Consider the following 21855-nt stretch of genomic DNA (forward strand, 5'->3'; position numbering starts at 1 on the left):
GGCATGAGCACTTCAAAATGAGAAGCTTCCTTAGCAGCCACATGGGAAGAGCTGTGAGCACGAATGGGCAGCATTGGCTTCCCGTCACTCCTGGACTTTCCAGGGACAGGAAAGCTAAGGAAAGAAGTGGCAAAGAGGAAGGAAAAAAGCAAAACGGAGAAAGACCTTATGCACCCTGCCTTAGAAATGAAGCCTGGCTGCTGGGGCGAGAGGATGCAGCTGGGTTAACACCTGACCCAGGACTGAGCTATTTGGCTTCCTCTGCTGAGCTGGATGACGCTGAGCCCACTTCAGTGTCCTCTCCAGGGAACACCGTCATCCTCAGTGCAGGAACAGCCCTTCCCGCTCTGCAGCATGGTGAAAGCCGTGCCCTTGTGCCAGGAGATTGGGAGTGGTGTACCTCGGAGGTTTTGGAGGACTTGGCAGCCACTGGGAACACGAAGGGTAGAGGAGGTAGGGCAGCACTGGGCGGAGGCCAGGGACTACCCAAGACTTGGTTGATTTGGGCAGCTGGAAATGTGGAATGACAGTATTTGAGAATGAGGAGACAAATTTCAGAGAGGGGGGTGGCAGCAGGCAGGAGGGGCAGGGACCTGCGGCGAGAGGGACAGCAGGAAGCAGATGCCTGGAGCGTGATGGTTATGCCGGGCAGCTGGAGGGAAAGGCCAGAGCAAAGGGAGGCTTTAGCAAAGTCACCGAGTAGGTGAGTTCGTGGGGGAAAGCAAAGTGAAAGGAGGAAAAAGAGGAGGGACAAGGGCAAAACTGAGACTACCAGGGAGACCAATGAGAGACAGAAGCCGCCTTGAAAGGAAGCACAGGTAGCCCTAGGCAACACCTGTCTGTCCTGAAGCAGTTTTGGCGTCTGGTGAGGGATGCCCCAGGTTAGGAAGGTGATACTGCTGTTGGCAGACACCAGAAAACAGCTTTTACTCTTCATTCATTCATTCATTCATTCATCCTTTATTGTCACAGCCCACATTTTAGGTGCATCTCGCTGCTGGCCTGGAAGGCAAGGACTCATTATGCCACCCTTGCACAAGCTGGGCTGTTTCTTATCTCCTCTGCTGCACAACTATGATTTTCTTAATCTGCCTCTACTGCTTACAGCATATGGTTTTTTGGTTATACTTCACTGGTAGGCGTTAATTAGCTTCTAAAAAGTAGGCAACAAATATTGTTTCTATTTTTTGTTCTTGGCTTCCTTGTTTTTAACTCTTTCCTTCACTAACAGGCAATAAATGTTCACTCTCCCTTAGCAAGAACATTAAACTTTTTGAAGGAAAGCACAAGTGCCGTTGCCAGTTTCACTTTGCAGACAAGCACAAAAGCAGAAACGTTGGTAGGATTTTCATTCACTGAAAACTACTTAACTCCAAGAGGAATTGTAGAACCTCAGGAGTATTCTGCATTTCTGAAGGTGAGATCAGAGCTGTGTCAAACCAGCAAAGATCACTTAGTTTTAAAATTTGGACTAGAGCTCAGGACTGACTGGCTTCCATATTGGTACCAAGACCACCAGGATGTGCTTCTTGGATGCCTATATGAATTTTATACCACATCCTGCTCTCCTACAAGAAATGGGTTTTTTTGTAAGGCCACATGGAATAATTAAAGTGGAATTTATCTCCATGTGGGGCCATCCCCTGATTAAGGAATGAACACTGATACTCATGGTATATTTTGATGAAGGAGGTCCTTCCAGTTGGGGCAGTGTCATTTCCTTGTGCTAAACTCATCTTACAGTTTCCTCGGTCACTTCTTCCTTTTCGTAACTTAAGATTATTGTTAGAAAAAGCAGGGAAACATTGAAAGAAAAAGTCAGCAGGTATCAAAGTTAAGATGTGAGAGAAACATTTAATGTAATATTTACATATATGCTTGCTTCTGTATGATTTCTGTACTATAGTCCATAAATAGCCATGTCAGAAAAGCATGACACGGATATATCTGCTTTCAACTGAGTTACACCACATGTGCACGTGTGCTTGCTTTTCAGTCGGATGTATTTTATCTCCATCCTTAAGCCTACAGGATGTAACCAATGTGTCAGTGAGCAGGTGTGAGACCACAGACTTGCTGATCTGACCAACATGCACAATGTAAGGCTTCTCTGGGTAGTTTTGAAAAATTGCATCAATAAGCAAAGTAATACAAAACGTTACTACATCTTTCTGCCTTTCATCTTATGGACCACATCTTCAGTCAGTGTATTTCTGTGCAGGCAGCAGTTGCATCACCTTGCACTATGCTGCTGTAATTGATGGCAAGTTAATTTTTTGCACAAATGACAAACAGAACAATTGTGCTCAGGGATGGTTCACATGAAGAGTGGGATTTTAAATCCTTGCATGTCCCTCAGCCTATTACTTGCCGTACCCCTCAGATGCAGGGTTGCCAACTTTCAGGAAAGTTTTACTATTAAGCACTTGAAAATACCGTCTTTGCTTTTTTTAACTTAGTAACGGATAAAAAGTTCCACTCGATTTTTATCACTCTGCCTGCGTACAGCCCCCGCGTGAGGCCCAGAACCGGTGTGTTTGTTCAGCCCGGTGCCGTATCCCAGCAGTACTGGAAAGCTCTTCTCAGAAGACCAAAGAGGAAGTACGTGCCAAATTGTTCAAAGCGTTTTAACGAAACTATTTTCTTTTTGTACCGAGAACAAAAACTGCTTAGGTGGCAAGCTTCATCCTGCTCCCCCCCGCCCCCGACCGTGGGCTGACCTCCCCCGGCCGCTCGCCTGTCAGCTTCCCTGCAGCGGGGCCGCGGCAGAGGTGCCGCCGCCGGGACCGGCTGAGCCTGGGCCTCATTTTCGCCTCACACGAACGCACCCTTCGCTTCGGTTACGGCTGCGAACGCGGCCCCGCCGGTAAGGGAGCCAAGGGCGGCCGCTGCCTCCCGCCATTTCCTGTGAGGCGCCGCTCGTGGGCGGGGCTCCCGCCAAGGGCGGGCGTCAGCCGCTCTCACGTGACGCCCCTCCGAGGGCGGACCGCAGAGGGGGAAAAGGGGGGGGGGGAAATGGGCGCGTCACGTGACGCGGGCCGCGGCTGCCGGCGGGCAGCGGCGCCCCGCCGTCACGTGAGCGGGCGTGTGTGGCGGGAGGGAGGGCGTCACACGGCAGGGTGGGGCGGGGCGCCGGGCGCGCATGCGCGGGCAGAGAGCGGGCTGGTGCGGGCCGGGCCGGGCGGCCGCTCCCCTCGCTGGCAGTGCTCGCTAAGATGGCGGACTTCCTGCCGTCGCGCTCCGTGCTGTCGGGCTGCTTCCCCGGCTGCCTGCTCACCAGCGGCGAGGCCGAGCAGCAGCGCAAGTCCAAGGAGATCGACAAGTGCCTCAACCGCGAGAAGACGTACGTGAAGCGCCTCGTCAAGATCCTGCTGCTGGGCGCGGGCGAGAGCGGCAAGTCCACCTTCCTCAAGCAGATGCGGATCATCCACGGGCAGGACTGGGACCGGGCGGCCCGCGAGGAGTTCCGCGCCACCATCTACAGCAACGTGATCAAGGGTGGGTGAGCGGCGGCGGTGGGGCCGACCGGCCGGCCCCCCCGAGACACCGGGCCGGCCCGCCCGGGGCGGGGGGGGGGGGGCGGCGGCCGCCGCCGCCGCCTCAGGTCGGTCTGTGTGTGTGTGGGTTCCCCTCGGGCCGGTGAGAGCCGCGGGGTCGGTGCCTCCTCCCGCACGGTCGGCGCTTTCGTTTCGGGCGCCTCACCCTTCCTCCCGCCGAGGAGGAGCAGCCCCCGCTCCGGGCCCGTGGGATGTCACCCGTGCCGTGACGGGGCGTCCCCCGCGCGGTGGGCGCTGGCCCGGCTGCGGCCCGCCGTGCTGCGGAGGGCGGCTTCAGCTCTCGCCCCGGGAGCAGCGGTTTGAGTCCGTAAGGTCCCGAGCTTTGCCATTTCCTGGTAACGCGATCGCAGTCGTGAGCGACAGTGGATGGGGGGGAAGATGCACCTGAAAGTGGGTGAGGATGAGACGTGTCCTGTGCCTGAGGAGGAAGCGTTTCGCTTCAGTGGAAGAAACGTTGCCATCGTGTTGGAAACTAGGCTGACACATCAACTAACAGAAACCAGAGCCACTTTTCATAGATGCATTGCCAAAACCTCCCCACACGGTTTAGGAGCGGGCTCTTGATTTCACTGCTGTCATCCTTACTTAAGTGGTCATCCTTACTTATTTCCTCTCTTATCTAAATCGCTCGTCAGATTTTCGGTTTGGACTGTGTAATAGTTGGACAAAGTCTTAACTAAGTTTCTCAAAACAGCAAAGCGGTGTCAGACCTTGGCCCCGCTCTTGAAGAGGGCTGAGGTCCAGTGGTTCTTAAAGAGCATAGTTTTACAAAACTGTTTACGAATCAAGCCTGGAAAAACTATAAATAGCAGAGCAGTAGAAATCACGAGCATGTGCGTTGACCAGGTTACAGCTTATTCATAAGTAAGGTACTTTCTGCTCTGTGAAAGCATACATGTAGGAACTGCAGATCTTTTTTGGAGGCAGCTTTCCTGCAGTTGTTGCTTTTGACAGAGAAAAATTACGGAAAGAGAATGAAGCTTGAAAAAATACTTTGGCATTGAACAAGTGTGTTATTATACAGTCGTTTGTTACTACATCTTAATTTCCTTATACCTCTCCCCGTGCCTTTACAGTTGCTTATTCTTTCTGGAATATTCTTTTTATTTTTTCACCAGTAAATTTAGTGCTAGAATTAATTTCCCTGCATTTCCCTTATCAGTATGAGCACAGTGGGTTTTTTTGAAGTCCTTTATAACAGAAGTTTAAAATACTGTTTCTCCTAGAGAATATTTACGAAAACAACAACAAAAAAAGTGGGGGGAAGTCAAGGTGATACAACTCCTTCTGCACTTAAGCAGTAAAAACATACTTTTTAGAAAGTGCTATGATTTTAGTAAATGTTGTCTTCGTATCTCTGAAAACGTTAAAGGCAGTGATAACTCTCTACAATTTGATATAACTAGATACCAAGTTCATAAGAATACAAAAACTAGGGAACCTTAAATTAAGCTGTCAGATGGTTTAACGTATTCTGGAATAAGCTTTTAAACATACTTAATTTGTCTTGTATTTGTGCCAAGTAAGAGAGTTTGCTTGGTAGCACAGATTGGGGATTTAGTAATTAAAAATAGCAGTTTTTCAAGAGTTAAACTTGTACTATGGATATTATACTGTTGATCATGGCCATGTTTTTCTGACAGCAAACATCCAAGTTTTGATATTACCTGAAAATGTAGTGCTTTGAGTCAATTTTTCAGAAACTCTCTGATTTCCTACTGGGTGGGTAGTCCTATTGAGTTTTGACTGTACAGAGTAGGTGCGTTGTTTGAATCTTTGCAGATTTGTAGGCTAGTGAAATAGTAGATGCTGAGAAACTCTAATTGCAGTGCTCTTTCATGTTGTTAAAGGTGTGAGAGTCCTCGTCGATGCCAGAGAGAAACTTCATATCCCTTGGGGAGATCCTGCTAACCAGAGTAATGGAGATACGATGATGGCTTTTGATACTCGGTCAGTCACAGTGGTGCAAGGCATGGTGGAGACGGCAGTTTTTTTACAGTACCTTCCAGCCATAAGAGCGCTATGGGCGGATAGTGGTATCCAGCATGCGTACGACAGGCGTAGAGAATTCCAGCTGGTAAGATTTGTGTTTCAGTGTTTTTAATTGAGCGCGTATGATTCTTGTTCCTGTGTTGCTTTTCCGTAAAATGCTGATCAAGCAGCCTCCTTATGGATCTTAAGCATTTTTGAATGGTAGACTGTTACACTGTGGTATTGCAAACAGATGCATTTAGCTTCTTTCCCTCCCTTTTTTTAAAAACAAGACTAATAAAGAGCTTCTGACATAATTGTCCTCATTTCATATGTGAGAAAGCTGAGGTATAGAGGGCTTTTATGTTTTGTTACAAAGCTGGTAGCTGTGTAGTGTTTTTACCATATGATTGTTTCCACCCTTTGTTAACTAGTGCATCGACTTAAAAAAACAAAACAAAAAAATGGTTTGCAATAAAGGAAGACTTAATAGTAATGTGATTTAAAAGAACAGATATGCATGGGTTAATGAGAAGAATTTAAAAACCACTCCCTTCTCTATTCCAATTTGAGCAATCCAGCAAACATTCCCTCTGTATACTTCCTGTTTAATTTTGAATGTCTGTGTTAATACTCATGTAATGAGATTTTTGTTATATTGAAGTTCTCAGCTGAAGATGGAGTATACAATTTAATAGTGGGCTTGAGATGGAGTATACAATTCAATAGTGGGGTTGGAAAGGAAAAAGAAACATGTCTTGATTCTTGAGCTGGAGCTTTGACTGTCTGTGACAGCTGAAGTCCCTTCATTCTGTTTCCACACAAATGTCGCAAAAGGAAACCAAGAATTTAAATTAAATGTGCTGTTTATTGGTTCATAGACTTTTGTAGTAAATGCCAGTGGCATAGTGTTTTGTGGGGGTGGGGGCTGAGAACCTTAAAATAGATTAAATCTGTTCTCGTAGGTCTCTTAAACCTAAGTGGCTTTGTGTTTTTATGTCTTAAAAATAACCTTTGTGTTAGTGTGAATCTGAACAATAGCTGATGGTGTCTCCTGTTGAGTATGATTACACAACCATTCATAATACTCTGACTTAAATAGGTTGTGTAAATACTCTATAAATATGTGTTGCCCTGATCACGGAATGTCTTCTAGAGATTGCAGAATGGGCAGGTGCTTGAGTAGCCTGTCACCTGCCCAGCCTAGTTCTGAGCTATGTAACTAAGTTTCTGATGAGACTGTTGCTCCTTGCGTTTTGCCTTCGAAGTGATCATAAAAGGGTAATTGCTCCGCTATAGTCAAGATCCTCTTCTGGTGCAGATGTGACTTCTAGTGACGTAATTGCTGTGCTGGAGTGATCTGTTTTAAAATCCATTAAATAAAATTGTTTTGTCTCTGATTGAGCGTGTTTAGTGACTTCAGGCTAAGTAGCAAAGGAAAAGGGAGCTATTACTATCCTGTCATCTTGAGTCTCTGAGAAGTAGGTTCTTTCCATAACTGAACCATGTGCAGAGTTTCGCTTTGAGTAGGATTTGAAGAATGTGTTCTTCTGAATCCAACAGAAAAAAAACCTATTGCTTTCTTTTGGAAATTCCTAAATCTGTGTAATGGATCATGTTTGTGTTTTAGGCAGAACTCGAGAATATTTTTTTAAGTGCTCTTAATAGTTGAGTACTGTCCTCATGCTAATTTTTAAAAGTAAGGTAACTGCTTTATTTATACTTACATTGCTTTATTTCCTAAATCCTTTCAAAATCTCAGCCTGAGATATTTATGCCAAGTTATAAACATGAAAAAAAAAAAAAAAGCTGAGTGATGTCGTTGTATTGAGTACAGGCAGTGTGATCAGTGCTGGCCAAGCGTGAAGTCTCGGTTTTACCCCAGTAGACTTCCAGCGAAGTCATGACAGAGCTCCGTGTGAGTGGCAGAATGGCGGAAGACTCCTGAAAGCAGTACCTGCTTTTGCCGTACTTGCTGACAGGCTTTGTAGAAGAGTGGTCAGAGAGTTTAGGTATGTGCTGTAAAATGGAAGGAAGGCACAAATGGTTAAAGAGGGAGTGACAGGCATACCCGAGTCAGGAGATAGAGCAGGGGGAAGTTGGAAGAGACGCAGACAGTTCAGTTCTGTCAAGTACTGACTCTTGAAGTAAGGATTCAAGACCGAAAATTGTTAGCATTGTAGAATGGGGAATAAGAAAAAAAATACTGTTCTACTTCCAGTTCAGCTGCTTGTGGCAAAAAACGTAATGAAAGGAGAGATACCAGCAATCATTAGATGAATAGGAGAGAGGGAAAAGCAGCATAAAAAAAAAAAAAGTGTAAAATGCTGGGACTGAGCATGGTAGAAGAGTATTATTTGACTGTATATACTCCTTTTCAGACTGTTGAGTGAGTTTAACTTTTTTCACAGGACCGAGTTTGACACCGCACTGAAAAACATGGTTCATATTAAGAAAGCACAGGCAGGAATGCTGGGAGAGTATTGTTTATCATGGGAATAGGACACTTTGGGGCAGAGGTAGAAGCGAGCAAATGAAGAACAGAGCAGTGATGGATAAGGAGTGAAAACTGTCAAAATTAAGATAGAATTTCTGGAGGAAAGGAACCAAGAGTGTGTAGTTCTAGAAGCCATTTGTAGCTTGGACAGATAGGAAGTACAGAGAAAGGGAGTTGAAGATGAAAGTTTCTGCATGTATATGGTTAAAACTTAAAGATATATGTACATTTGTGAGAGATCATTGAGCTGTTCTTGCTTTTTTTTTTGTTTTTCTCCATCATCTTTCACTTACAATGCCAGAGGTGATGCTAGGAGCCTAAAGAAACAAGGTCGTCTTTCTATAGCAGTGTGAGAAGGGAAAAACCAGAACTTGGTTGTATTTTAATGGAATTAGAAATCAGCATTTCCATGCCTAGTTCACTGGAGTGTTCTTCCTCATTTTGTTAAGTCGTCATGGGGGTAGTCAATATGATTTATTTTCCTTGGTATAAAAATAGGGGCCTTCTGGCCACTAAGAACAGTATTTATGAAAATTCATTAGTTCATGCTTGTGTAGTGCTTTAAAACTGGAAAGAGCTAATTACAGCTTAGTACAATATATGCCACTTCAATACTTCACAGGTGGTTAATATTATAATCCCTCAAATTTTATTACAAACTGAAGTAATTCAGGTGATAGTTCCACAAACATGGTTAACTAAAGACTGTTTTGGCTCTAGCTTAGTCAGTTCCTGTAACTTACACTTAAGATTCTGGTCATCCTGAAGCTTTCTCTCCTTCATCTACCATTTCTCTTACGGCCTCTAGTGAGATGGTTAACATGGATTAGTTACAGAGTTAGTCTGAATCAGCCTAATGCTTTCTGACATCTAATTAACATTTCAGATTTCTCATTGCAAGTTGATTTCCAGTAAAAATCTTCTGAAATGACTTGGATAAACATACCCATTATCTTAATTCTACAACACGCAAACCAATTTAACTAGACATTTCCTAGCCTTTATATTTATACTCGTGAGCTATTCAATTATGTGGTTGTAAAGGTTTGCCGTTCTCGTTGAGATTTGCTTTGAGGCACTGGCAGCTGAGGAGTGTCTAGTGCTGGTGCTGTGTATCTACACCAAGGAAAGTACTTCTGAGTAAGAGTACCATTGTATACTGCCTCTCACTTCAGTGCGTTTGCTGTGAACTTGCATTTCTTGCACTTGCTGTGAGACTCATTAACAGAGAAGCGTTTTGAAGTAGTCTCCAGGAGTCTTCTAGTTCTCTGAGAATGGAAAAGTGGGATGAGAGCTGAGTGCTCAGATGCATGATAAGCTTTGAATGTGTTAAAGGTTTGTTCCTGTTAAAGATAACTTTTGGGTGGGTTTGGATGTTTGCTACCAGCAATTGTTGAACTTCAGATAGATACTTTTTGCCCTACTTGCAAATTACACTGACTGTTGGGGTTTTTTTTATGCCACGAACCTGCAGTGTGCAGGGGCAGTGATGACGCTTCATTCTGTCTGCATCTGCGTAGAACTGCAGACATAGATGATACAGTAAGGATGATAGGATATGCATTTACCTCTGGATCCTGTTTACTTCTGTGACATGTCTGCAAGTGCTAGATCAGATTATAGAAGACAGGAAAAGGCGTGTTCAGCTTGAAGTTCTACTGCTAGTTTTGCTGTAGCTTCTTTGTAGCATTTTTCTGTTGCAGAGTAGTATTTTTGGAGAGTGTTTAGTTTACTGGAAGATTGTGTTTTATTCTGGCTGGGCTTTTCTGGGTTCTGTCTATGAATGTTGGTGGGGCTCTTGTACGCATGAGAATGTTAAATTAGCTCTACTGGAAATAATGAGTCCTCAAATGACCACTGCAAAGTATTAGCAAAATTTACCACTCTTTCAGGCATATAGGCAACATGTCCTTGAAATGTGTTTGATGATAGAGATAGATCCTGTGGAGGTCGGTTGTGTTTGAAGCCAGACTAGGTTGCCAGATGTTGAGGTCTTCCTCTTTCTCAAGTGTGGATGCCCATCTTACATGTGGCAGTTGTGAGGTCAGTACTTCAACGTCTCTGAAATCACAAGCGTAGAACCTGGAAAAAGAATATCTTACCTGTCCTTCATTAAAGGCATCTACACCATATTTGTGACACTGAACTTCAGAAGCCTTTCAACAACTTGTGCTCTTTGTAATGTGTTGATATTCCTCCCAGTATTCATCTTCTGCAACGTCCCCACACCCTTAAGCTGGGGGGCAGAGATGTCTTTCTCCCCTCCCTTTCCCAGATCTCTTCTTGGTTCTGGGATTGGATGTTCTGTTGTCCTGCTCTGTTTCTGCTTGAAGTGTGTAGGTGGTGCTTCTACTAGGACATGCTTGAGTGCATAAACTGTCAGTAGAAAGTTTCTCAGACTGATAGAAGAATCTTCTTCATTACAGATATGAGACCCAATCACCTGGCGTTTCTGTAAACATGTTCACTGACTATTTGGGTGCTTAATCATATAATTCAGAGTTACTTTATTTAAATACGGTATTGTAATTACACTGAATGTTGCTTAAGTTTTTGTGGGGAAAAACAAAAAGCTGCTTCTTTGTATGCATTGAAATATAAACTATTTTCCCCTCTTTCCCCAATCAATAAGTCTGCCAAACATCAAATCACAGGATGGCACGTGTACAGCGAGCATGACTCCTTAAAGCCCTTGGAAAAGTCAGAGCTACTTGCCATCTTTTGGCCTTTGTGTGAAAAGGATTTGTCAAAAGATTGTTGCTATAACTATGGAAAGAAAAGTGCTTTACAGATTTATACTTAACAATACTTAATAATGAGTCATTCAAATCCTCAGAAAAGACTCGGAGTTCTTGAAGATTTGCTGTTTTTCCTGCCCCAGTGACAAGATAATGCTGGCTTTGAGTTTGTATTGATAAGGCTCCGTATAGGGATTAACACTAGAGTCAAACAATTAAGAGGCTTGAGTTTCCTTATTCTTGGTTTGTGGCCAGAAACCCTTCAATGTGTATATTAGTGCTTTGGTAATGGGGGTTGACTGTAATATTTTAATTGAGCTGAATGATCATCAAGTGAACCTTTATCCTAATTTAACACAAAGTGCCATTTTTTATCATTTTCTAAATTGGGATTAGGATTTCTGTTTCAGCCTCTCTGAGTTACTGTGTCTTGAAAGGCTGTTTGTGGGACTGACTTCTTCCCTTCCCACCATTCTTCCCTTCCTGCCTGCTGACTTTTCTTGTTAGCAGTAAAATACTGAAGTGTTTGAAGAGGAGTGGTCTTGTACTGCCAATTGGTGTTGTAGTGCAAGCTGGTCTGGTTTTACTGAAGAACATCTTTGCTGTACTTTTTTTCTGAATGTTACTGGGTTTCTTTTTTATATTTTTTTTGTTACTATTATTTTTAAGCACAGATGTGGCTCTGGATTGAGAGGTCTTTCAATGGGAGCTGTCTTGATGTGGATGTGTTATCCCAGCACACACATGCCGCACAGAAGCATGACGAGTTGTCTTCCAACCAAGAATGCTAGCAACTTTTTGGAGTCTTGTGCACTACACTTAGCTTGTACAAGCATATCTTTTTGGTGTGGTTTCAGAGCAACCTATGAGGATGGAATTCTTAATTCAAACTTGATCCAGATATCTGTTCATGGGGAGCCACTGCTTTTAAAATGCAGACTTTCACAATACAGCGTGGGAGCAGAGCGATGTGTTCCTATACATACTCATCCTTGAACAAGCTATGTCGTGTTGATAATGGTGTGCCTTAGTTTCCTAAATGTTTTGTTGCAGAAGACTAAAAGGTGACCTACTTGTTGCAAACATTTTGATTTCTGTAACTGAGCATCAATTAAAGGTAAAATATAAGTGCTCTTCTGAATATGCTGTGCATGCCAACAACCTTTAAAGACTTCAGAGGAAGAGACTTTCTCAGCCTTTCACACATCTTCAATGTGTGAACCTGTTCTCAGCAGATTCTTTTAAATTGGCGCAAATGTGTTAGATGAGCTTTTGCTGCTTTTGCTGCTTCTGCTGCTTACAGTGTAACATGAGACTTTGGTACAAACATTCATTCAGAGCCCATTTTCTTGCTGGCTACTAACCTGCAAGATACTACATGTTAGTACCTGTAGAACTGTCTCATTACATTACTTCACAGAATTTCAATGTAGCAGTGGCTACACCATTCTCTGTCCATTTAGGAATGCCTTACTAAATATAAGCCCAATCTACACTACAAAGTCCCAGTATTCATAGCTGTCAGCAAATCTCCATGCTGGCAAAACATGTGGTATGAATGCAGCTGTGATCTTCCATCTATATAGGTGAAATTAATTTTGCACCTGAGGCAAAGAATATGAAGTGATCTTTTTCATATGTAAATATGGGATCCTTTAGGATTAAGGTGCGATGCCAGGGGCAGTGTTGATTTGTGCTGCTGTTCCCTAATTTGAGCTTACTGTAGCAAGACATCAGCCTTACAGCCCAGTTAAGTCTGCTCTCACTGAGTACATACTACACTCAGGTTGTATTTGGATGACTCTTTTGGCTGTCTTTATTGACCTAAGCTTCAGTTAATCATAAATGCTATTTATATGTTCTGAGTTCATGCTGTACCTCTTATGCAGAACTAGCAAAGTGGTAGGAAACTTTAGCTTGTGGTAGCTGAGGAAGTTGCTTAAGAAAATGTAAGAGCAGCTGACCTCACTACGTAAGAAAAGCAAAAGAATAACTGTACTAGTGTTTCACATAGAAAGCAAGATAATTTCCATACCAGCATTGTGTGTACTGGCACTTTTTTTTTTAAAGTATCTAAATTTACCACAAATCAGTTGAGAAATTCAGAAGGTGCAGAGCCTGCCCTTTTGTAGAACAGCAAGCTGTATCACTGACAGTGCTGATGGAGTCTAGCTGATACCAAGTGGTATCTTGTATTGCTCTGGAATATGAAGCCTTTGTTTGCAACTTAAGGTGAATAAATGGGTCATAGAGCACAATATTAGTTAACTCGGCAGCCTCAAACAATAAATGTATTTAATCCAAATAAAAATCTCTGAATAATCCTGGAGGCTAACCCTTATATTCTACAACCCTGATACTTTACAACCAAAGTAGTTTGACGGGTTGAATTTAAATGGTGAGTAAAGAAAATGTTTAAGACTATGTCAGCAGCTAAAGAAGATCCTAAATTATTTCCCAAATCTTTTCCGCTTGCATGTCTGCATTAACAAGAAACATCAGGTAATACAACTGGAAAAGTTGGGGAATTTTAAATACAGAAAACACCCTGAATTCTTTATCATCACAACAACTGACAACTTCAACTAATTCAGAGAAGAAAATTTTTGGACTATAATAGACAGTGAGCTGCCTTTTACAGCACTTAATTCACTGTACCATACTTCTCCATCATGGTCATTCGTGCCTTAAATGTTTTCCCAGTACTTTATGGTCTCCTCAGTTAAAATAAGTGGAATGTCATGCTCCTCTTCAGTGACTTAACCAAGGAACTGAAAAGACCCCAAATTCTTTTTATGGATGAGAGGTACAGGAATGCATAATCCCACTCTTTTTCTTTTGTTTAATGATGCCGGAGAAGTCATTTTAAACAAACTGATGGGAGTCTCGGCAGACTGCCTGGAAGCGCTTGTCACTGGGCACGTGATGGTATTTGATCACCTGCTGGTGACCAGATAAAGAGGATGCAGAATTTCCAGGCAAGGAAACACAGTGCGCTGACACCATCTGTAATTCAAAATATCTCCACAAAATAGCGTGTAAAAAAAAAAACCTCAGTGCAGGGTGAGCTACTAAAATTTTACATGTGGATGGTATTGGGACCTTTAACTGTTTTCACTAGGAAGCAGTTATATAGTTGCTCTAGTAATTAATTTCTAGTTTTTCCATTTTTAGTTAATTTCTAGTATGAAATTCTAGAAGTGATGTGAAATGTTTGCAGCCTCTTGGATATTGCTGCTGTTTAGAGAGTCTTGTGTACTTTACTTTGAGTGCTTTAGACACAGCTTTTACTAATTTTTAAAAACACTAACGTTCATCTAATGGTACATGTAAATCTTTCAGAACATCTAGTAAATTACCACTGAATCTTGTCAGATAGCTTATAACAAGAGCTGATATATTAGTATGTCACTGTTTGCAAACAGGAGTATGAGAACTTAATTGAAGTGGATTCTGCTAGGTGAGGCAGAGGAAGGAACTAAAAAGCATTTGGTCATCTGGATTTCTCATGAGGCTGAAATAGGAACCAAATGTACTTTAAAACTGAATCCTAGGGACACTTCAGTGCATGCATTGGTATGTAGTTTAGGGTTCTGCTTTTGAAATGTTGTGATTTAGTTTACAGTGTATGCAATAATGGGCTTTTCAAGTATCTTAAAAGTTTAATATGACCGGGTTTAGTGCTGATTTGTTTCTACATGCCAAATATTTGTGATGTTTTTGGGAGCCTTTGCTGGTCTTGTACAACTTTGAAGCAAGTAAAGCTCTAAATGATGGATGGCAGATTTGCAGACTCACTACTGCTTCAGTGTTAGATTAAATGCAGTTTGAGTTGCAAACATATGAAGTCATGGAGCCAGTGGGTCAGTGCACTGAAAGAAGAACAAATGTTTACAGTCTGGTTCCAGTCTGTTTTGTGTGCAAAACATCTGAAGTTTATATAGATGCTTCCCAAAGTGTAAATAGTAATTGGGAGGTGGCTGTTTCGTCTTGGTCAGTGCATGTTTTCATATGACTTCTAGGTCTGCGTGTGTTCCGTGACTTGGAAGATTTGTTTCATCAATGAAATTTGAAAATCTTCTGCAAAGTATTGGTGTCTTTCCTAAGTAAACTTTCTGGAAGAGGATTTTGGATTGTAAATACTGAGGGAGAGAGTAAAAAGATCTTTGAAGAAAGAAAGTGCACCTGATCTTGTGGACAGCATATCCTAATTTGCTTTCAAGGATTAATTTCTGTTCAGGTTCTGGCAAAGAGAAGCATATTCGTTAGATGCTCTGGTTCTGCCTGTGTTGTGTCCCATATGCCATTTATTGCATTTCTTAACCTGGCTCTGATCTCTAGAAGGGGCTGCAGTAGACTTGAGTTTAATTCCTGTTTGGGAGCATTGATGATCCTAAGAAAAATGACACACCAGGATAAATGCTGTGTATTTGTGGGGTTTTTAATTGTGGGGAAGAGTCGCAGCAGACTTTTGGGTTTTGCTCTTGAGTTGTACAGACAGAGTATTACTTCATACTACTCAAAGCTATGCAGTTTCTTAAAATTCTCAGCTGTTCATAGAATATGGCACATCCTGGTTTCCAAGTGGTCTTTCAGAATTAGTTGGAAATATCATAAGAGTGCCTTGCGTGGAAGAAATCGTAGTTCTGTAGGCTTTAATGGAATGCTGTTTCATGCCTAAAAGCTGTAGTGAATTTTCATATTTTTAAGCAAGTTTTGTTAAGAATCTGGCTATTGCATCCCTTCATCAGGAGAGGGGAGGGATACCTAGCGAAGAAAAATGAAGTTGGATTTCTTCCCTCTTAGGAAAGTAATTCAAAACTGGAACAGTTTGCTCTGTGGTGTACTAGTATGCAGATTAAGTTCTTCTTAGTGCTTAATCATGTCTTCATTTGGTTAATTGGGATGGCATGTTATATCTGAACCGGTGGAAATGGTCTACTGATAGGAGAAAATCCGAGTCTGAATTGCGTAAGTGAATGAGGCACTTTGAAGGGTAGTGCAAAACTGAATTCAGTGCAAGAAGGAGAAACGGCTGAGACTGGAGCCTCCTTTGGCGTATTTAGTTCTAGACCAACTTGCGTGTGGCTTGGCTTACCTCCCCTCTTTCCAGCACAACTGTTTGGGTATGGCAGCTGTAGCAGATGCTCCTGGGTACCCAGCAGCTTGCAGATGCTGCCAGGTGTAGTGCAAGAGCTCAAGTTGGCTTGCTCTGTCTTCCTCCATTTGTTATCCACATTTTGAGAATTATGGATTAATTGGATTACGTGGTAAATAGGGGATAATAGATTAAAGGGATATTATTGGGTTAAGACCCTTCTTAAACCTCTTCACCATTCTTTGTTAATGCCATTATGCAAGATAAAAATGTCAGTCATGAAGTAAACTTAGTGTGACTCCTCTCTTTCTTGGTGCCTTTGTAGCTTCGTGCTATTGAGCACCCTCCACCCAGTGTGATCCAGCTGTTCTGAATACAAATCCTGCTCTGCTACCAAAAGGTTTTACAAAAGATTACTTCTGTGAGTCAGGACTTCAACCTTTCCTTTTTTTAGGACAGATACTCAGTTTGTGTGACCGAATGCAAGACAGGTTTCACTTCTACACCGTGTGATGCGGGTTCTGATTGCTTTGAAAAAAGTCAAATACAACTCGAGCTGCACGCAGAAAGTGCTGAAAAGAGGAAATAGCATAGTGCTCTCAGAGGTAGGATGACCTGTGACGCATCTGTGATGTGTACTGGTGAAGAACAGGATTATTTTGTACTCCTGTATAAGCAAACGTAGCCTATGTCTGAAGCTCCCCAGTCTTACAAAGAAGTGGCAATTAATTCCAATGTACTTAAATTTTATCTTTGAAAATGGGCAGGTCAGATTTAAATGACTATTCAAATAGTTGAGCTGGAAAGAAAGAAGCTAGGAGATCCTGAAATGTCTGATCTTGACATACGGTATCTGTGCTTTAGCCCCTTTAAGGCTGGTCCATTAATGCTTCCACTGGCAGCAGTGCCATTTTAAAGCACTTTGCTGTTCCTTCTTAGGGAGGGAGGGATCAGTTTAACACAGAGCAGTTGGCTGGTCTGCACATGGCTGCAATAATGCTCATGTGGGCATAAATTGGGACTGCTTTGTTTTGGTGGGAGTGCCAGTTTATGCTGGTTTTAACATAACTTTGGCCATAATTAACACTTGAGAGAAAGGAAACATACTTCTTTCCAGGAAATGTGTTTTGTGTTAGCACACTCTCAAGTATTTTGACCCAGACTTGCAGTTTGGTAAGTAAATATACTGTTGCTTACCTCAACACTTTTCCCTAAATACCTTTAGCACCCTTATTAAAAATTAGTTACTGTACATGCTTATTGTAAACTCCCAAAACACTGCTAATAAAATTGCTGCTTAAACAGAGTGCACTATATCAAGCATTAGAGCATAGGAGTGGCAATTGGGAAACAAATTGTTTCCTCTCACCTTAGGAGATACCAAGCGAGTTGCTGAATTGCTGCTATAAAATAGGGAAGGTATCTGGGTTTTTTAAATTTAGTTTTTGAATAAACAAGTTATAGGTATGAATGTGTAGAAGTTTTGTCCTATTCTGTTGACTGGAGCATGTTTGAAAGAGGAATCCTCATTAGAAAGCAATGGGAGGAGTGACTGGTGAGAGAAGCTAATTTGTAGAAACCTGAAAGCTGTGAAGGAACCAAGATTATTTTATTTACCTCCCAGTCTGAGGCCAGTAAAAGAAACCAAACCAATTCAATCTCTCCATAAAGGCTTGGTTCAACTTCTCTGGTCTAATGATCAAGACAATTGTGGATTTGAGCTCAATAATATAATTAGGGCTAGGTGCATTCACGGCATAAATGTATCACCTGGATCATCTCCTCTTTTGTGTAATGTCACAGACATCCCTCGTTTGGGTGGGAGGGGGAGGAGGTTGTAATGCTCTCTAATACCTCTCCCCCTAGGAGATCTGCATTGATTTGACTAAAACATTCCTCCATTAATTATCTCTGTGCTTACTACTGAAATTTCAGAAGATGTCTGGTGAAACTTGCGTAGCAGCAATATTGATTTGCAGTCAGTCTTCTGAATCAGCTTGGGGTGGGGTGTCAATAAAGGTTAGAGATTATTTTCTCTGGATTCTTTGCCAAAATCCTCAGATATGGATTTATCTGGATTAAGGCTCTAACAGAAAAAAACTATACATAATGAAGTGCATGCTATAAGGCTTACTAGGGTGTTGTAAGATGCAGAATTTTAAGGCTCTGGTTATTAAGGCTCCATCATCTTTCTTCCTTCAAGCTGCTTTTCCCATGTTATGGATGGTTTTGTTTGCGTTGTTTAGGCATGTAGATGCCAGCCTAAGAACTTTGTTGTTACCTGTTCTTATTCTAAACTAGGCTTTTAAAAAAAGCTTTTTTGTTGTTTTTGTTTGTGGTTTTGTAGGTTTTCTATTAAATAAAATAGGAAATCTTTGTTTCTTTTTCCCCTGAAATTCAAGTAAGGTCAGGAAGGGAAAATGTTTGGTGGTTCCTATAATTCTAACCTAGAGTTACTAAGTTATATCTCATATTTTATTTAAACATCTGATTTATTCTTTCAGATACTTAATAAGTCTTGTCAGTTCAGTGTGTTCCACTGAACTTGCAGCCAAATATAGATGGTTTGATGAATTTCTTTCTTTAAACTTTGTGTTGACTAAATCTTTATTTGATGCTTTCTTTCTCTTTTATTTTTTTAAGTGATTGCTATTGGAAAAAATGTAGTGTCTGTGTTCCCCTGGAACAGCTAAAAAGCCATTTGGCTATGCTAAGGTTTCAACAAATCATATTTAGATTGCTGACATTGTTTTCATGGAAACCAAATAAATTGATGCCACTTCCTGGGTTTAAAAGATGTGTTCATCTGTTGTGTATTTCATGTAGTCTTTTTTTTTTTTTTTTTTCCCCTTTCCTCCCCAAAAATATTTTTGTGGTTACTTTGCTTTAGGCACTAACTAGCAACATTTTAGACAGTAATCTTTCTCTGTGCCATGTTTTGTTTATAAAAGATAACTGATCTGGTTTACTTCAGAAGGCCACACGAGGAGCTACAATACACTATTGTCTTACAGGTAGATGACCAATATGTGCTGTAATGCTGTCTTTGCAGAAAGAGTGCATTACATAAAACTTGAGATATTTCATTGTCCAGGCATGAGCAAGACTAGTTAAAATAAATGCAGTGTTGTAAGGGAAGCTGTTGTTGTAACATCAAGTACCTTGATAAGAATATGATTAATTGTGTTTTCTTGTAAATCACTTGTATGTTCACGATGAAATGACTTGGTTTGGCTTTTTTCAGTAAGGATCACAAGACTCCAGGAGGCACACAAGCTGTTTTGAATCAAACCTTTCTGAAAATGGAGTACTTGACAGTTATGAATAAAGTTATTTAACAGTCAACTTCCTGTGGTTTACATGCATTTCTGAATCAGGAGGAGGCTGAAGGGCTGCAGCTGAGATGTGTATACTCCATCTGAATAAAAAAGGGCATCTTCTACCTGGAATCAAAGTGATTGCTTAAATCTGATATTCTGATATGATTTATTTTAATACCGTGTTAAAAGAGCAAAAGTGCAGTCACCTAACACTGGAAGATCTTTGAAGCTAATGTGTAGGCCATTCATTCTGTTGTACTAATGAGCGTTCAAGAAGTTTGCTTTATTGCAGTATGTCAACACGCATATGAGAAATACGCTCAAGCCTGCGTTTGACTTTGTCACTTCTATTGGCATCTTTGGGCCTGTGGTTTAAGTTAAGAAGAAGGAAGCAAGCAGTGGATCAGTAAGGCTCAATGGTATGGTTCGTGCAGGGTAACAGATCATTGGTGACCTTCAACCAGACTTCAGAAGTTTGCAGTTCAGAACTGCTCAACTGTAAAAATTACTTTAAAGGGTTCACCTGCATTTAAAAAAATGCAAGAGTTCACCTGTGACTAATTTAAGACCTTCACATCATTATATTTTTTTAACTAGACCTTTAATTTAAATTTCCATTGTATGTGCTTACAGAATGTGGGTGTGAAGACAAAGGGGAGTGTAATGGAGAATGATAGTTTTTTAGTGGGGGCAGATCCTGCAGTTTCTCAGTCTGCTATTGATTTTGTCCTTGACATGGCTCCTTTGTGGCGTGATGGCAAGCAGATTGACTGCTGTAACAGCCACATGGCAGGGGCTGGACGTGGTGAGCCACACTGGAGTTACTGGGGCAGAGTGGGGAAACCCATTTTTTTTTTTTCTAGTCATCTCGGGTAAACCAGAGAGTTTACAGTTTGTCTAAAGGGAAATTTTAGAATGCAACAACTGTCTGTTGAATACAGCCATTTAAATATAGCCACTGTCATAGATTTACAGAGTGAGATCTAGTTGTGTAGAAAAAGTAGCCTAACACAGAAGCTGTCTTTGGAGCTGTTGTACAGGCTTGTGAATAGATTGTTTTCTTACTCAGTTTTAAAAATTGCTGGCATTAAGGCTTTCCTTAGTTGTTGTGTGGTGGGTTTTTCAGTGGGTTTCTGTTCGTTATTGCATACAATACTTAGGCTCACCCTTTTGGAAAAGGATCGGAAGCCTTGCTTGGTTGCTTTATAATGCTGCCTTTTTGAGGCTTGTTTAAAATGGGTCAAAACTCTTCAGTTCTACAGTAGTGCATTCTGATAACAATCTGTTAGTCCTGGTAGTTTGCTGTTCAAGAGTATCTGTAGTTCGCAGAGCTTAGCCTGCTAAAATGAAGATGTCCAGGTCAGATCAAAAACTACCACTAGTCGAGGCACTGGCTTGTAGCTGTATGATGTGAAGGGGTGTCTGGAATGTGATGGAAGAACAGATGACGAATTTGAAGGTGTTGTAAGTTCTCGATGCCATGCAAATTGATAGAAGCCAATGACTAAGCAACTTTTATCCTTAAACACAGAGTTGAGTCATGTTGATGGCACTTGCTTGGGGTGTCGTATTAGTTGCCTAAATAGATTTTCATAAGGGAAGAACCCAGTGACTGAGCCAAAGATGTGGAGGAGGGAAACTGGTATGTCACTGCTTTATCAACTGTATTATGCTTGTAACTGATTGTTTTTATAGTTCAATCTCTTGAGTTTTAGAATGGCCACCTTGATATTTGTCTGCCATTGACTTTGATATGCAGCAGCCCAGAAAGCTAAGCAGTCTTCTTGGTGTGCTTTCTGGCAGTTACTTTACTGTTGGATATGTGGCTCTAGAGCGTTGCTGTTGCTGCAGACCGATGTATTTTGCATTCATGTTTTCAGGAAATCCCCTCTTTTGGGAAGCTGCTTCTGGGGGTGTTTTGTGACCTTTACAGGCTGTGGCTTACTTGTCTGCTCCAACTGCTCTATCCATTGCAGTAGCAATAAGCCCTGGGACTTAAAGAAGAGGTAGTAACTCATGCATTCCAGTACTGCAGAGTTAATGCTTCTTTAGGGAGTAGGCATTGCCATAAGTAGTATAAAAAAGAGCTGTCTAAGATTAAAATACATGTATGCGTGCATGCGCACACACACACACACACACATATATGCATACTTAACAGCCTCTGAGGCCCAGGTATTCTAGAATAAATACCTCCACTTAATGAGTCTGAAATCTGGCTGATTTTTACATAGTCCTGTGGGGGACGGAGGGTTGCCAGCTCCTACTAGGACCTAAAAAGGAAACTAAGTCTGACCTTAAACTTTATTTTGTCTTAATATTCAGCTACAGACAGTGGTCTTAGTACTTGGAAGGCCTGAATTCTGATCCTGTTACTCCTGCTTGTGAAGCTTGATGGATCTGTGCATCCAGGTTTTGTATTTTTATTTTCTGTGAAATAGGAATGCTCTTCCCCATACACTTTTCTTACAGGACTGAGGCGAGAATGGATTTCTGAAGTGCTGAAAAAGATGTAGGTGTAAAATACTGATGTCATTGCAAGCAGTTGCTGCTGTGTGCCGCCAGGCTTTAAAATGGTTAGTGTTACTGCTGCAGTTTGTCACCCTAGAGAAAATTGGTAATGTTAAGCCAAATGGAAGGTAAAATAAAGTAGTAGAACTGTGCTGGACCCTTT

General features: G+C 41.7%; 1 protein-coding gene across 1 annotated transcript in view; it reads left to right on the forward strand.

Moving 5' to 3' along the window:
- The first annotated feature begins 3138 nt into the window (after nucleotides 1-3138).
- The window catches only part of GNA13 (G protein subunit alpha 13), a 29943-nt gene continuing 11226 nt past the window's right edge, over nucleotides 3139-21855 (forward strand). Inside the window, exons 1-2 of the mRNA XM_030013614.2 lie at nucleotides 3139-3498; nucleotides 5408-5634. Coding sequence (XP_029869474.1) covers nucleotides 3216-3498; nucleotides 5408-5634 — 510 coding nt within the window. The 5' untranslated portion in view covers nucleotides 3139-3215. The remainder of the gene's footprint in view (nucleotides 3499-5407; nucleotides 5635-21855) is intronic.

Source organism: Aquila chrysaetos, chromosome 5 (assembly GCF_900496995.4).
Source record: "Aquila chrysaetos chrysaetos chromosome 5, bAquChr1.4, whole genome shotgun sequence".
Classification (NCBI taxonomy): Eukaryota; Metazoa; Chordata; class Aves; order Accipitriformes; family Accipitridae; genus Aquila; species Aquila chrysaetos.